This window comes from Anarrhichthys ocellatus, unplaced genomic scaffold (assembly GCF_004355925.1).
Source record: "Anarrhichthys ocellatus isolate YVR2014 unplaced genomic scaffold, GSC_Weel_1.0 scaffold5, whole genome shotgun sequence".
NCBI lineage: Eukaryota > Metazoa > Chordata > Actinopteri > Perciformes > Anarhichadidae > Anarrhichthys > Anarrhichthys ocellatus.
In genome coordinates, this window is record NW_022280035.1 from 3,913,725 (window position 1) to 3,929,544 (window position 15,820).

The 15,820-nt window shown below is 44.8% G+C and overlaps 1 protein-coding gene across 9 annotated transcripts in view; it reads right to left on the minus strand.

Moving 5' to 3' along the window:
* anks1aa (ankyrin repeat and sterile alpha motif domain containing 1Aa) overlaps positions 1 to 15,130 on the minus strand; it is a 55,768-nt gene extending 40,638 nt beyond the window's left edge. For 7 of the 9 annotated variants that reach the window (XM_031845478.1, XM_031845480.1, XM_031845479.1 and 4 more), the window contains exons 1-4: positions 14,869 to 15,130; positions 5,223 to 5,303; positions 4,863 to 5,019; positions 3,886 to 3,948 (exon numbers count right to left, since the gene is read on the minus strand). In XM_031845478.1, coding sequence (XP_031701338.1) covers positions 3,886 to 3,948; positions 4,863 to 5,019; positions 5,223 to 5,303; positions 14,869 to 15,047 — 480 coding nt within the window. In that variant the 5' untranslated portion in view covers positions 15,048 to 15,130. The remainder of the gene's footprint in view (positions 1 to 3,885; positions 3,949 to 4,862; positions 5,020 to 5,222; positions 5,304 to 14,868) is intronic. The other 2 variants (XM_031845483.1, XM_031845481.1) reach the window with 1 other exon arrangement.
* Positions 15,131 to 15,820: the final 690 nt, after the last annotated feature.

Genomic DNA, 15,820 nt, shown 5'->3' on the forward strand with positions numbered 1-15,820 from the left:
AACGCACCCCGATGGAGAATTCCTGGTCCTTCTGCTAAATGACAACACTCCTCAAATGGGCTTCAGCCATTTTTCTCGGCACGACAGAGACAAGAACAAGTCCCGGAGGACGAGCAGAGAGCAGAAGGTAATGGGAGGGGGGGGGGTATGATGGTGTGGACACTGAAGTGACAGACAGAGGGAATAAATGAGCGCGCTGGCAGACTGCGGGCAATGCGCCCAGAGGAAGGAAGGGGAAAACTCTGCACTGCTGATAATGAGGTGACCGAGTCCGGAGACATTTATTCTGCTGCTGCCATCAGAAACTTTTCCAAAGTTGATATTTTGGCTTTATTCTTACTAAGTCTCTTTCAGCATTGATCTCATTCTGTTTGAATTTGTCCAGGGTGATTTACGGAGCATGGTGGAGTTCACGTTAACGGCAGAGCGCCCTGACATCTGAGCCTGGGTCAGATGAAGTCATCTAAACATATATTGTATTTGACATGTGACCTATATAGGAAGATGAAGCGAGGGTGAGAGGTGGCGCTATACGAGTCTGGGCAGACTAGGGGCTATATCTTATTATGGAGTAATACACAGAAATGATGGTAATTAACTAAAAAGAGGTCAATGAAGAGATTCATTAACATGGGCTCTACTGAAGCCAGAGTTTCAATTCAGTTTTATCACATTCAATTTCTGTTTTTCATCTGCAGAGGTGTTAGTTTAGATAATTAGAATGGTGATAATAGATAATCCTTATGCCATCATTCCTCAGATGAGATTATTCTTCACAACATATATCATTTGGCGTAAAAGGGAGTTGAACCTGATTATTTTTATTATCAATTAATCTACCGATTATTTCCTCGTTTCAATGTCTTTAAATGTTTCAGTTCAACACGCAAATATATTTAATTATATTAAACAGAGAAATACAGAAACATCATCAGAGGAAAAACAGCTTCCACGACACACGTTGTATTTAGTTAATCAGCTATTTTGATAATCGATTGATTATTAATCTCTGGTTCATGGTATAAAGAAAAGGATTTTGTCTTGCATGATAGAAAATCGATAATTAGGGGTATTTTGAAGTTGGTCGGAGACAATTAGCGATTTGATGACATCACTTCGGGCTAAATTATGAACAATATATATATATATATATATATATATATATAGATATATATATAAATGGATCTAGTAAATAATCACCAGATTAATCCAAGATGAAAATGATTAGTTGCAGCCCTAAATCGAAAAAGGTTGCTTCTATATTTTCTGACCAATCGGTTAACAAACTAATCATTTCAGCTTCAGTGTCGACAAACTTCTATTTCAGTAAATTTCTGTTAACAGTTTGTACTGACCCTGTGTAACCCCATCATTCAGATGGAGGACTAGTCCAGGTCAGGTCCCCCCACTAAGGTGTTTGAAGGCTCAAAGCAGCCAGGTAAGTAATGAGTAAGTGAGCGCAGAGCCATAATGAATACACATTGGTCTCGCTGGCTTCCTGGACCAGGATGACAGAGAACTGGACCAGTCTGACTCCCTTCGTGTCCTTGAAGGGGACCACTGAAGCCCCGACGGTGAACGAGCCCCGGATGCCGCTTTAAGCCTCACCACACACACACACCACGCTCACTTCTGGCTCTGCACAAACACCACATCTCCCCACTGGGTCACTCACCACCGCTGTATACCGTGACACTGTTACTATGACAACGTCCCACCTCTTCCTCTCCTCAGCAACGCAAGCTCCGAAGCACAAACTGGGAGGTGGGGAGAAGAGGAGGAGGAGGAGGGGCAAACACACCCATTTACACACTCACAAGCGTGGCATGGGAATCCATCTTTGATGCTGATGCAAAGAGACTGGTACACTGAAAACCTCCCATCCTCCTCCTCCTCCTCCTCCTCCTCAGTTGGCTCTCTGGTCCTGGAGTGTGATGAGAGCAGAGGCAGGATGCTCCCCTCCAACTCAAGTCACATGATGCCATCAACTATGACCACAACCAGAGCCAGAGCATCCACACTGCATCAATCTTTCTGATTTATTCATAACAAGGCTTCAATTATTCAGGCCGGTTGACCAGGTAGTGGTCCCCAAACTATCCCGGAAGTGTTTGCATTTAGACATCACCCACAATCTCAGCAGATCAAGAGACTCAATGGAAAAAAGGCCAGTAAGCAGCAATATATATATATATATATATAATATATAGCAGCAAGCCAGGCTTCCCATCCAAACGCTAAGAAGATTAGTCCAGAGGAAATGCGACAATGTTCAGAAATAGTGTGCGGCCTTATATCTGCAGGCCTGTGTGGGATTCCAGCTCCGCCAGCTGAAAACGCAATCATGGAGCGACGGACACGTTCGCACTGCTCACTGCTCTAACTGAGAGGGTGACACTGTCAGCGCTGCCGTGTCAGCTGTACAGCCATCCTCCTCGTGTAGATACGCTGTAATTGGGGCTCCTCTGGGAAGCTGAATGCAATGAGGAGGGAGCTCACAGTGAAATATAGAGACGCCTGATAGAAGACTGTATGTGCTCCAGATAAGGAGGAAGAGAGTAAAAGTTGAATCCATCCTCCGCTAAATGTGTGCCTGATTCTATTTTCTATTGACCTCTGAAACAATACAGTGGTGCTAAAATAAATAGTTGGTTAATACATCTCTCAATCAGAAGAATACTAATTGATTTCAATCATACAAATAATTGTATTATTACTTAACAAAAGTCTGTAGCCATGCTAGCAGCTCTGCGATGTAACTCTTAGGCTCATGGGTGCTTTTAGCTGAATGTGAACAATGCTAACATGCTAATGTTTGGCAAGTAATGTTTATTGTGTTCACCATCTCAGTTCGGCATGTGAGCATGCTAAGATTTGCTAACTAACCAACACAAAGTACAGATGAGGCTGCTTTGGCACCAAAGTTATTTAAATGACTCCTGAGGAAGACAACGCGAGTACCAAATGTCATGACAATCCATCAGATAGCTGTAGAGACATTTCACTTAACACTGCAAATATCAACATCATGGTGGCGCTTGAGGAAAAGTCAGTAGGATTCATCCTCTAGGGACCATGTACAAAGGTTACGTCAATCGATAGATCAGTCTGGACTAAAGTGGCTGGCCAACCAATATTGCCATCCACAGAGACACGCTGCAAGCATGTCTAAAAATAAAACACAGGTTTTGTAGCTACAGGTTAGACTGGATTGAGGTGAATTGTGTGAATAATTTACAAAAACAGTTCATCAGATCATTAATCAGAGGTGAAAATATGGCTCCACCACACCATTCATCTCAATCCACCACTATCCAGCAGTCAATATCACAGAGGACTTCCTGTGAGCTACATTTGTCGCCTTTCTATTGTCGATTTTCTTTTTAATACCATAATGGTCGTTGTAGCTGTTGGTTGCTCAGTATATATGCTGGTCGTGTGGTGCCAACAACTGTACTGCTTCAGGCTGCATTTTATACAAGCTTTCATTACAATTTAGCAAATTTTTTAACATACCCGGTCCTATAAATCACCTCCGGTGGCTCTCAGAGGACAGACATTTAGTGCCTGACCCCAACCAAAAGGCTGGTTCAACAGTATTGTAACATTCAAAAAATAATAGATGACCTTATGTGGTGGAGGGCATGTTGAAAACATCTCAATAAATTTGCAGATCACGAGCGTACATGAGCAGGGAAGCCAGAGGACAGGGATCTACCGGTAGTCGGTGAAACAAAAAAGCCTCCCCTTTATCTCTGCAGCAGAGTGGCCCCCGCAAGCAGCAGCAGCAACAAACCCAACCAAAGCACAGCAAGACAACACGGCAGCAAAGCAAAGGAGCACTTCAGAGGGAGAGGTTGTTTTTCGGCAGCACTGTGTACACACCTTGGCATTAATATAGGGGTCAAAGGGCCCACAGCGTTTGAACTCTTTATGGTCTACAGAGCTCTGGGAGGGAGGAAGAGAACATAGGCCAATGGATTCAGACAAGCAATGACAAAATGAATGGTGATCACAAATGAGTCAAACTAAATAAAGAGGAGAAACAAAAAATCAGAGTTGGGTTAATGAACAATCAGATGTCATGAACAGGCCGGGAGAAATGACACAAAATGAGACAAATATACTTTTTCATCTTTTTGCTACATTTTAGGGCTGCTTGTTTGCTAAAACTGTGAGCCTTTTAGACAACGTTTGTGGAGCTCATAATGGGTCATTTCTCCTCATCCCGAAACAGGAAAGACCAGAGCCGGTCCGGAAGCTGTCTTGTGCAGTAAGCAACCAAACATAATATGAAAACATAAGCGATAAAACAGTTCAAAAGGGGGAGGGCACTTCACACACTAGCATGGCATCAAAACACTTCAAATACCACAGCATCACAGTAGAAGTCAGACTCATGATGCAGGTTAATGCACTCTGGTCACAATCTTTCTAACATTCACTTTGTTCAAATATAGTGCAGAGCATGCCATGCTGAACTAGAATCAGAAATATCTCCATGTGGCATTTTGTTTCTAGAAATTACCTCCTTACCAAGTGTAAAAATGATTGACTTCCTATGGCTGCTGACTAAACCATTAAAAATATAATTGTTAAACTTCAAAAAGGTCAACAAGTGTGCTGAAAATCAAAACTTTCTTTCTACTTTAAAAGACAACCCAATACATCTTCTGCAGACACAGACTCCCACGATCAGATTGGAGAACAAATCAATTTGGTAACATTTCACAACTCATGATATTATCAGCATGGTAAATGGGTTTAAAACCAAAAAGTGAAGCCAAGAGTCCAAAACACACACACACACACACACACACACACACACACACACACACAGAAGAGCAAATGCAGCGGCAGACCTGCTCGTTGAGTCTGGGGTGTGAGGGTCCTTGGTGAATGAGCAGTTTGACGATGTGTTCGTCTCCCTTCCATGCAGCCAGATGGAGCGGGTAGCAGCCCTTGTTGTCGGCGATGTTGGTCAAGGCCTCGTTTCGCAGCAGCGCCTCCACCACTTCGCTGCAGACGAAGGGAAGGGACAGGGGCCGAGAGTATGAACCACACTAATGAATACACACGCGGCCATAGCAAACATCCAGTCAATAGCTTTATTTCCCCAGTGGGACACTTGTCTGTGAGGGGCAGACCTCATTAAACGCACAAAGACGGGAGCTGAAACGGGCTTTTCTCCCGATTCCCAGAGTTATTTATCACTGATCTACCTGTGTCCATTTAGGGCGGCGTGGTGGAGAGGGGAGTATCCAGTGCTGTCCACACAATTCACATTGGGGCCTCTCCAGATGCTGTTAAGAATAGAAAGGGTTGTTAGGCTTCCATAACACAACACACACATAGCAAACAAACACCAGCCTATCCCTCTGTGACGTCTCTAACTGTGGGTGTGACTCTGTTGTGATCGTTATCTCAGGGCCTCAGTCCTCTCGCAGCAGCAAGTTCATATCACACCCCAACCACCACCTACACACAGGTGGGGGTGTACATGCACTCCCTCTCTCTCTCTCGCGCTAAAATATCATGTGAGAGGACAGGAATGAGAAGGCACACAGCAGCAGCAGCATCAAACCAGAAAACCAGGAAGTAAAACAGATACTGTCAGCACTGAGCATCAGCTACCAGCTAATTCTGTCTTAATTTACAGTAACTACATGCAACATCAGCCTGATTATTCTGGGCCAAGGCCTCGAAGAAGAATAGGGCTTTTGTTATGCAGTACAGGCAAGCAGCAACACACAAAGCAGGGCCTAAAAGCATTGAAGGGGTAAAGAGTAAGGTAGCCCAGCATTAGCCCAGCACTCTCATTCACTGGAGCTGAAGTCAGCTGTCAGCTCAGATTGGTTTGTTCCTTTTAATTTGCAAAGAGCGCTGTGGTGAGGAGGAAAGAGAACGATGATAGAAGATGGGGGGGTGGGAGGGGGTTTAAAGGGAGACTGAGGGAGTAATTTAAGAGGCTAAAGGATGTCTGGTGAGGCGGAGTGCCAGGACTGGGATGTGGGGCTCTCTGAACGACCTCAACACATCCTAAATAAATCGGGCGACAGACCGCCGAACAGACAGAGAATGGGAGCGAAACCAGTGGGCCTCACGGAGAATCAATCACGAATGGGAGAGAATGCCAAAAGAGTTTTTACTATTTACTTAGCTTCTGATATAGAAATCCGTCTCAAAACCAATGCAAACTACTGATCTGACGTTAGGATGGCTTCATGAATTATGACTTATGTCCTTTCAATGAATCAAGCCTATGGAGAGAACTCTATGAGGACAACGAACAGCATTACGGGCGATTTGCCTAATTCTTTTTTGCTCACCCTCCTCATATCGGCTTCAGCGCTACTGTTTGACTTTGCTTCACACACACAAGACTATTTTTTGTCGCAGTAATGGTTGTTTTTTCCTCCCATAATAGCTTTCAGAGCAGCCTGCAATTACACAGTCAGAGCCGTCTCATTAAATAAGTGTCTTAGAGGGCTCTGTAGCCTGCAGAACAATGAGCCTGATAGAGCACAGACACACAGGGATGCACCACTCCACTAGTCATTCCCAAAGCCATTTATTTCTTACAGCAGGCGCTCCCAGTCAGGCAGCCATGAGGAAGACATGGGGCATCAAAAAGCAGAGCTCGGAGGAAATACAGTGCCTTGCAAAAGTATGTACCCCCCTTGGGATTAATATATGTTGTTGCATTACAGCATGGAATTAAAATAAACGCTAGACAAAACAGTCAGAATTGTAATGACAAAAACCTTTTTTGATGCATGCATATGTATACACCCCCTTTGCTAAGGATTTGCTATTACCAAATATCTTCAGGTAATTAGTTAAATTAAGTCCGCCTGTGTACAAAGTGTCACATGATCCGTCACATGATCTTACGGAGCACCATTAAACCAATTCTTACAAAAATGGAAAGAACATGGCACTACAGCAAACCTGCCAAGAGAGGACCGATGCTCACGGACCAGGCAAGCAGGGCATTAATCTGAGAGGCAACAAAGAGACTGAAGATAACCCCGAATGAGCTGTAAAGCTCCACAGTAGAGGTTGGGGGAAAAAAAGAAAACACGTTTGGAGTTCGCCAAAAGCCAAAACGTATTTTCTAATTATTTTTCTGTAAGAATAAATGCTTACACCACTTTTCAGTCTTTTCATTTCACTTCATCAATTTTGACCATTTAGTTTAGGTCCATTACATAATATCTGAATAAGAAAATCTTAATTCAACAAAATAGGAAATACTTGGGAACGTGTGGCGGGAGGAAGTGCTGTGGATTGATAAACTTCTGTTACGAGAGAGGAAGAAAATGTGTGAGCTACGATTAAGTCAGCTCTTAAGGCGTCACGCACACACACACACTTCCTCTCCATTCCTCCCAAACCAGTAACCAAATTTCTCGTTAAGAGTACAGCAACACTGCCTTGTGCGTGGCCGCTGAACACATCAAAAGAGAAAACGGGAGACAGAAACAGACCTCTCGTTGCTGTCCCAGATAAAGAGTTATGTAACGGCTTACAGCAAAAAGCCCGTAAACAAACTAACATAAACATGAACAGAGCAGCGACCACGACTAAAGAATTTAACAAAATCGGGCATAGGGCAGGAACGACTGCCAGAGTAATGTGAGAAGGCGTGCCGTGGCTGTGGGAACGCAATTAACACGATCTTGTGATCCCATTGCATCGATTGTCAAGTCATGCGAGTGAACGTGAGGACATTTAAAATGTGCTTTAAAAACAATAATGCAAGATGAAAACTCAAAGATTTCCCTTTGACATTCAAAGTCATCAATTTAATAGAAAATGTGGTATAGAAGCTAAAATGTTTGACACCGTTGCAGGTTGGTCGTCCTCTGCGGTCATGAGTTGGATGCGTCATTGACAGAAGTTGCACTCGGAAACACAAACACTGCGTTACATCAACTGCACGACCAAAAGACAACCCAACAATGCATCACAAACCACAGCATGAGGTCACTTTCTGCTTTCTATATCCGTGATATTACAGCTCTAATCTGGGACACGGGTGTTAATTAACGCTATCACGATCATCTGCACGCAGAGGGAACAAAGATGTCTGCTCATTACAATTCCTCGCTGTCACGGTATTTAAAACTTGCTGTGAGCAGAGCTGCCTCGTTGTTGTTGCAGCTTTTAAGTGCAGTCAAAGTGTTACGTCCTCAGAGCATTTTGGCAGCATGGCGCTCAAGGGCATGAGTCAGAGTGGTGCTCGACAGTCGACAACCCACTTCATCCTCTTACTACGGCTCACCACCAACCCAACTGAGGGACGGGGCTTAGTAGGCCCATAGCAGGGCAATGGGCAAAAAAAAAAAAAAAGAAGAGTTGATTTGGTTTGGGAGGGGGCACATTCATGCGAACTGACTGAGGAATTCCTGTATGAAAGACTGAGCTAATCCTTAATTTCCCAGAGGGAATATCAGCGGGATGAAGCCGGAGTTTGAGAAAGATTCTGGGGGGGCTCTAATACTGTGTTGTACAAAGCCCGGCCAGTACGAGAGGAGGGAGGATAATGACATTTTCCCTCCTTTATGTGTTCTCTGCATTAGTCTGCTGATAGAAAGACGGTCATTTACCAAAATATGTGGTCTTAAATATAAATCTCCACTGTGTTTTACTCCAGATGTCACGGAGAACAATAATTAAACGCACGAACAGAAGACACTGGAGTCTCGTTCTTTACACCTTGTCGATTCTCATGCGAAGTGACTAAACTATCTGGTCACAGGAAGATACTAGATATCCTGGTCTACGTCTAGACCAGGACTAACCAGAACTACCAGATTCCTTGCATAGCTAATCTTTTTATTGCCATTTAACAACAGCAGGTATTCAAAGTAAATGTTTCCATTTCAGCAGCACGCTACAATATTTCCTGTGGAAACCAAAAGTTATGATCACATGATTATTCATGGAGCCTTAAGGAATAGTCGAGGCACAATTGAAACTTAGGTTTAAGCAAATAAGAACCCAGGTGTTTGTGAACCCGGTGTCAAATAAACAGATTTGTCCTCCGGCCTATTAGCGGTGGTGACAACACTGGGGATTAGTCTCGCCCAGGGCACTGAGCCCAGCAGTGACTGGCGCATGCCAGCCACCGTCAGGGAAACTGGGCTTGATTATTATGCATATTGCTGGCGGGTGGTGAAACCAGATGCCCCGCAACCAAACAGTCAACTTTAGCATCTTCTGATCGGCAGAGAGAGAACGAAGCACCTGCCAGAGGCATCCAGGCCCGCTGAGGAATAATAATACATTTATTTCTCTTAATGCCCTTAATGAGCTAAAATCTCTGGCAAGACAGCATGTTGGGATCAAAGACCTAAGACTGTGATAAAGTAGTGCACACTCATCATGAAGGTTGGGGGTAGTGAATATGTACTGTTTTGTTTTGGGGGAGTTTAACAAGTTGGGCAGTACAGAGAAATAAATCAGGCAACAAACTTCAGATCTTTGGCACAGCGTCAACAAGTCTGTGACTTAATTTCTTGATCACGTGGTTGATGATTCTGACCATTGATTAACCCTAACTCCTGATAAACTCTGCTATGAGGTCTGTGTAGACAGATCTCACGGTTTCACATCCCCGGTGCCTTTTGCTCGAAATAGCCGATGTGCAGTTTCAACTAAAATCTTGCCGGGCGGACGGTCAGTTATTTTTACTTTTATACGGTTTGCACACGTATCAAAGCGAAGGGGATTCTCCGATAAATTCTTTCCTGTGTGAACATATTGAGGGCAGTACCGTTACTCTGGCTCCAGGTGCAACATGTTTGAAGTCTGGAGGTGGAGGTGGAGCGGCGTGGGGCTCAGCAGGTGGGCAAGAAGACTGCTGAGAGCAGCAGAGTGGGAGAGAAAGGAAGACGCCACCCAGCAGGATGAAAACGTCTGGGTCGGGGGTTGCTACCATCCAGCTAACGCACATGTAGGACTGCACAGGTCGAGAAGGTGGGGGGGCTGACGTCTCTGGTCTCTTCCTACAAATGGGCTCAACCACCACACACAGAGATGCACCATAACCTCAGCAGCATTATCTTTCCCCATTTGTCCATTTGTTATTACAAGGCTTTCCGAAAGTGGGGTGAAGTAGAGTTCACATGAACAAGCTCACATGAGACGCAGTAAATGTGTCTTTGTGTTGCCGACATAAGCAACTTTCTGTTTCTTTTAACACGGGAAGCACAGAACTATAAAGAAAAGGAGAACTAAGAGACAAAAATGTGTCTAATGAAGCGATTTAAATAATGAAAAGGCCCATTGATATCAATGGGCCTCATTCACCGTTCCCTTCCTAAGATTGACCTCAGAAAAGTCTACTTCACATTCATGACGTATTCTTAAACTGCTGAATTGTTCGTACCTGCATTGTTATAATGATGGGTCCCATTGTCCTCTTAAATTGAAAGCACATGCCGGTTGATCCTAATTACCATAGGGAAACGCCCCGCCAATAGGCATTAAAGAGCATGAGACTGCAGGGCCGTGTGCACGCACAAACTGAAAGGCCCCGAATAAAAGTCACAAAGAGTTAGTGAGCATGCAGAGTCTGCTCTTACAACATTAGTGAATGTCAGAATCTTCTTGAAAACGGTGTAGATGGGTTTTAAGAAGACATTTCTTCTTCAGAACGGTTGCTGTCCAGTTATTATCATCGTCGACTGGCATCCATACAACTTATCGGGAGATTTTCCTCTACAAACGAATTAAGTAACACCTGACCCACTTGGATGAACTCTATTCTTATCTTACCAGGTTAAACACTGTACTTGACAGTGTCTGCCCCCCCCCCAACACACACACACACACACCCACACATATGTGGAATTCATCACTGCTACTGAGTGCCTTCTCCGACTACACAAACATGGGCCGTAAACATAACGCGCAGAGCATCCCAAACTCAGATGCTCCTGGAATGCTAACATGGTGGTGTTAGATTTCCCAGCTACCACTGCTCCCTCCTGGGCTGAACCAGCTACAGTTTCTCTCAGTTCAGAGGTCAACAGTGGATGAAATGCGACTGCCAGACCTGCTGTTCGGCCTGCTTTTGCCTACCTACGAATGATGCGAGGGTCTCACCAGCACTGGAAAAGCGAATAAAACTGCCTTGTTAACGCTGTCTGCCTGCACACAAAGCGGGCAGTGAGACAGTTTGCATGAGCTTTGACAGCTACAGTGAAACCCAGCTAAAGACTGAGGGTGTCAGATCCCCGCTGTGAGCCGGTCATCTGCAGACACACCATCCCGAGCCCTGCAGAGCACCTTCACACTCAGTGAATTCTACAATAACAGAGAAGCTCCAGGGACATTTGTTTAGTTTTTAAAGGACAGTCTATGCAGCGGCTATTTTCTCGGCTCACACCGGTCTGAAAGCATGGGTCTGCTTGGGAAATTGTGTATGTAATGGGATGGAACGATGTGGAGTCGTGCCCAAGCCTCTTAAAATGCTAAACAAGTCATTACACTGATAGGAATACTTTCCTCTCTAGCATTTAGAGAAAGGCGTCACGTGTTGCGGAGAAAATACATTTCAAGAGGCCTTTGTGAATACCAAATTTCAATTAAAAATAAAGAAATAAATAAAAAGCCCCACTTGTATTAACCAACACTCTAAATAGGTGGTGGTCCAATTCTATCCAAATGACAGCTCAATTTTCTTTGTAATACAAAAAAAAAAAGCCCCAGCATGGTCTTTAGGGACTGATATGAATGTGAAAAGGCATCATTCTACGCTCTGTCAGTGGGACAAAGGACATGGCTGTGATGCTGGGAGATGAGCCCTCATCTGGCTAAGCTCTCAGAGTGTGTGTCCAGAACTGCATGCATTCCTCTTTTAATTCCCCCTCAGTGGGCCGGCACTTTCTCTGCCAGGGACTTGTCTTACCCCGGGTCTGACCGCAGCAGCTGCCTGTGTTTGGACAACCTCGTCCAGGAAGTGCTAGTCAAGAGCTCTTCCTGTAGACCTCTGGGATCAAAATGGGGTCTGGGGGCCATAGCAAGAACTATGAAAACACTGCGAATGCCTCAAATGGACCATTTCACAGTTGTAAACATTCCAAACGTGTCCTGCTTTATTTCCTGTATGTGAATGACATGAGCTGACAGGAAGTACACATGGACCCAAGCCCATGCAATACCGTTTAAACAGACTATAGATACCAAAATGGCTTAAATAATTCCAACTAACACTATCAGCTCATCAGGTTTACTTCCCGTGGCACTATGAAGGTTACACCGTGACCCTCTAACTCGAGGAAGCCCCGCCCCAGCCCATCTTGGTGATAATGAAGCGCCACGGAACAAATGTTCGGGGGCGGCGGCAGCAGCGTTAAAACATGCCGGGGGTCAGTGTCTATATCGTGGCAACCGCTGGGATGCAGCCTCCTGGGAAAGCAGACATTCCTCAGAGCAGAGCTGTACACTCGACTGGTTACAACAACAACGCAAGTCTTGACAAGCTCCCCATTCCAGAGCAAGAACACCGAAAATCTAGTGAAAACACAACACACCTTCAAAGAACAACAATGGAGCTGATTGGGTTAGATTATGACAACGGCATATAGCCCGTTGTTTAATCTGTACATTAAACAGGATGTTATTGACTAGATTATGTGCATACGGCCTAATATCTCGCTAGAACAGCTCAAAACACAACAATTACACACCTATTTTGGCTACAAGCCAACTCAAATTACACATATTTCCTGACAGAAATGGAAGTTGAAGGGCTCGCACTAGAGCGGAGTGCAGCAGGAGTGTAAACAACACACATCCCTTTGTTGACATCACAACCAACGCAGGCTACAAATTTTCTAAAGACAGATCCTACCGATCAAATCTCCTCTGACAGGATTACAGGCCTCACGCTTTACAACAATGGAGGATGATGAATAAGTTACAGAGCAATGCTGGTGAAGGAAAAGAAAAGGAAACACGCCCACCAAGCCAAAGCCTGTACCGCTGCAGTAATTCACTGTGATGTCCTTAAAACGTATTGACATTTTCATTATGCAAACTAAATCAAACGCCACACACAATAGCAACAATCCCCCAGAATGCCCCGTGGTCACAGATCTTGCAACTTGTTATATTCTAAGAGCTCAGGTGTCCACAGGCAACACTCTTCTTTTTGTTGTACAGTAGTAGTTCATTAATTTCCTACAGAGTCTAGCCAATAATTTCCCAGAGCTATCGTTGCCAAACATTGATTGCGCAAGTCAGAGTAGATGACACACAACGGGCTCCTCGGTCCGCCCACAGACCTGCGAGGGAGAGATGGAGTCCGCCTTTGACTGCATGACATCTCGGAATTGGATTTCCGATTAGAAGGGGTTTAATGTAATTACCTTGAGTACTTGTGCAGTCTGCGCTGAGTAACACAGCCATGCATCACCTCGGGCTTCGCCGTAACACTCGTCCCTTGAATGAAGGTGCCTGGGCTCCCAGAGGAGCAATATCATATTTTGATTGACAGATCTGCATGTGTTCAGCATTAAGAATAAGGGTGCGGGGAAGCCACTTGAAAGCTTTTGACATGCTGCACTTAGCCTGGCAATATGTTTGTGCATAAAACGTCTACAAGCTATATTTCACTTTGATCGACAGGCAGCCTGTGTAGCTTTATAAAGTAAGCTTTTCTCAACAACAAAGCTTGTTATTGTCTTTCTCTGGGATTCCTAATATTGCATACAGCACAATGGCTGTCTCTGCGAACAGTATGGATGCATTATGAAACTCCCATCATTTTCAGAAAAACGTGTTTCGGCCCAGGGTAATTCATAAATCCTGTTGTGGTATAAGCCCATAACTCAGATAACATCTGCAGCGCAAAATGAAACCCAGAACTTATCAGATCCGTTACATTTCATCCTATTATTCAATATGAGCCAGCAGCTCTCATCTGCACCAAGTTAAAGGCATGGCACACTAATAGACCAAGCTCCCTCTTCATAATACGGAGAGGAATTTGATGCAATCATCTTACATAATCAACAAAAAACTCAGGGGGACTCAGGGCTATTTTAGGGAAAGGTGTTCTGTTTTGACCAGCACTCCAAAATCAGTTGAGCCATCTGCATCTGTGCATGTGTGCACAGGTGGGCCTTGTTCATGCGGGCAAGACGGGTATTGTACATTGACTGTAGTTTGCTTTCTTATTTCTAAATCACAACTAATGACGGAGGAGTGACGAGGACAAAGAGCATTTGGTGACGAGCAAAAACCTCAACTGAGCATGCTGAACATGTCTAACCTTACATGGTTGATCTGATACAGATGTGGACAACCACATCAACCGTCTGCCTCACCGAGACACTTCCTCCTGTGACCTCTGATAGATAGAACACCCGTGCAGATGAAGAGAAGGAACACGGGAACAAACAGGAACAAATATAATGCTGCTTAATTAAAGAAAATAATAGTCTGGATCTGACAACTGGCTTTCTATTCCACCTCCACCAGTGAGTGTCTAGACTGTCTGTAAGCAATTAATAATGCATCCGTGTTAGTTTTTACAGAGACAGTGGCTGTTTTGTTGCATATCTCTCTAGTTTAGTTGCATCATTACCCACCAAGGCCGTTTTGTATGTGTTGCACATTACAGTACAGCTTACACAGAGCAGGGAGCTAACAAAGAAGCATGCCACTGCTCCTGCGCTGGTTTAGGTTGTGTTTGTTTGGCAATGCCAAAGGGAAGCATCGTGGCTGGTTATTGTGTAGCCAACAGTATTTCTGATACTTTATAGAGTACAACAGTAAATGATCAGAGTATACTTGACAGGGACAGCGCCGCTGGCTGTCTCCCGTTCGGTCGTATCCACCTCCAGAGCCTACCTGAGCAGACTGGAGAGCGGATGAGAGGAGGCGCCGTGCCCGCCGCTGTTGCCGCTTCCACCGGTCCCTGACGATCCGCTGCTGGTGCTCGCGGACTGTCGCTTCCCGGATAAAAGCTTCTCCACGGCGGCCAGGTTTCCCGTGCGCGCCGCTTCAAGAAGTTCCTGCTCCTTCCCCATCGCGGATCCCAGAAAATATATATATATATATATATATAGATATATAGATATATATCTATATATCTATATATCAAAGGAGGCGCGGGGAAGAGAAGAAAAATTGGGGGGTAGGTGGGTGGAGGGGGGGGTGGAATTCCTCTGCGATCCCCCGTTTTTTCACCCGAACCTTTGGTTATTCCTCAGTACGGAGAGGAAAGGAAAAGCTCCCTCCGCAGCTGGATCCGTGCGTCCCGATCCACGGTGCCGCCAGTGTCACAAGGAGGAAAAGTTTCGTTGCAGCAGCACGGTACCACCATCAAGCAAACTTCCTCTGACCAGTCCCCCCGAGCCTCGTCCGTCACTTCCTCGAAGCTGCCCTTTCTTTCTGCATCTCCAATCCGAAACGCCTCAGCCACACGCACACACACATACACACGCACACAACCCCCTAGCACACCCCCCCAGTCGCCTTAGCTGCTTCATAGATCGAGTGGATGGGCATAAGCAAGATGGCGCCCGAGCTGAAGTATGTGGACTGAGAGGCAGGATTATACCATCCAGTGTTTGAGATATCTGTCATATGGGAGTCTGAAGCACATTATCAAAACTAACCTGTTTAATAATGTATTGTTAAACAGTCACCATGTGCGTTAACTATTAACTGGGCGAGACTATCAAGAATAACTAGGAAGCATTGTTGGTACTCATGACAGATTTGCTAAAAAAAATAAAAAAGTGTAAAATTCCCTCATGGGTGTGATCACGAAAAAGAACATTTCACAACCTCTGATCAG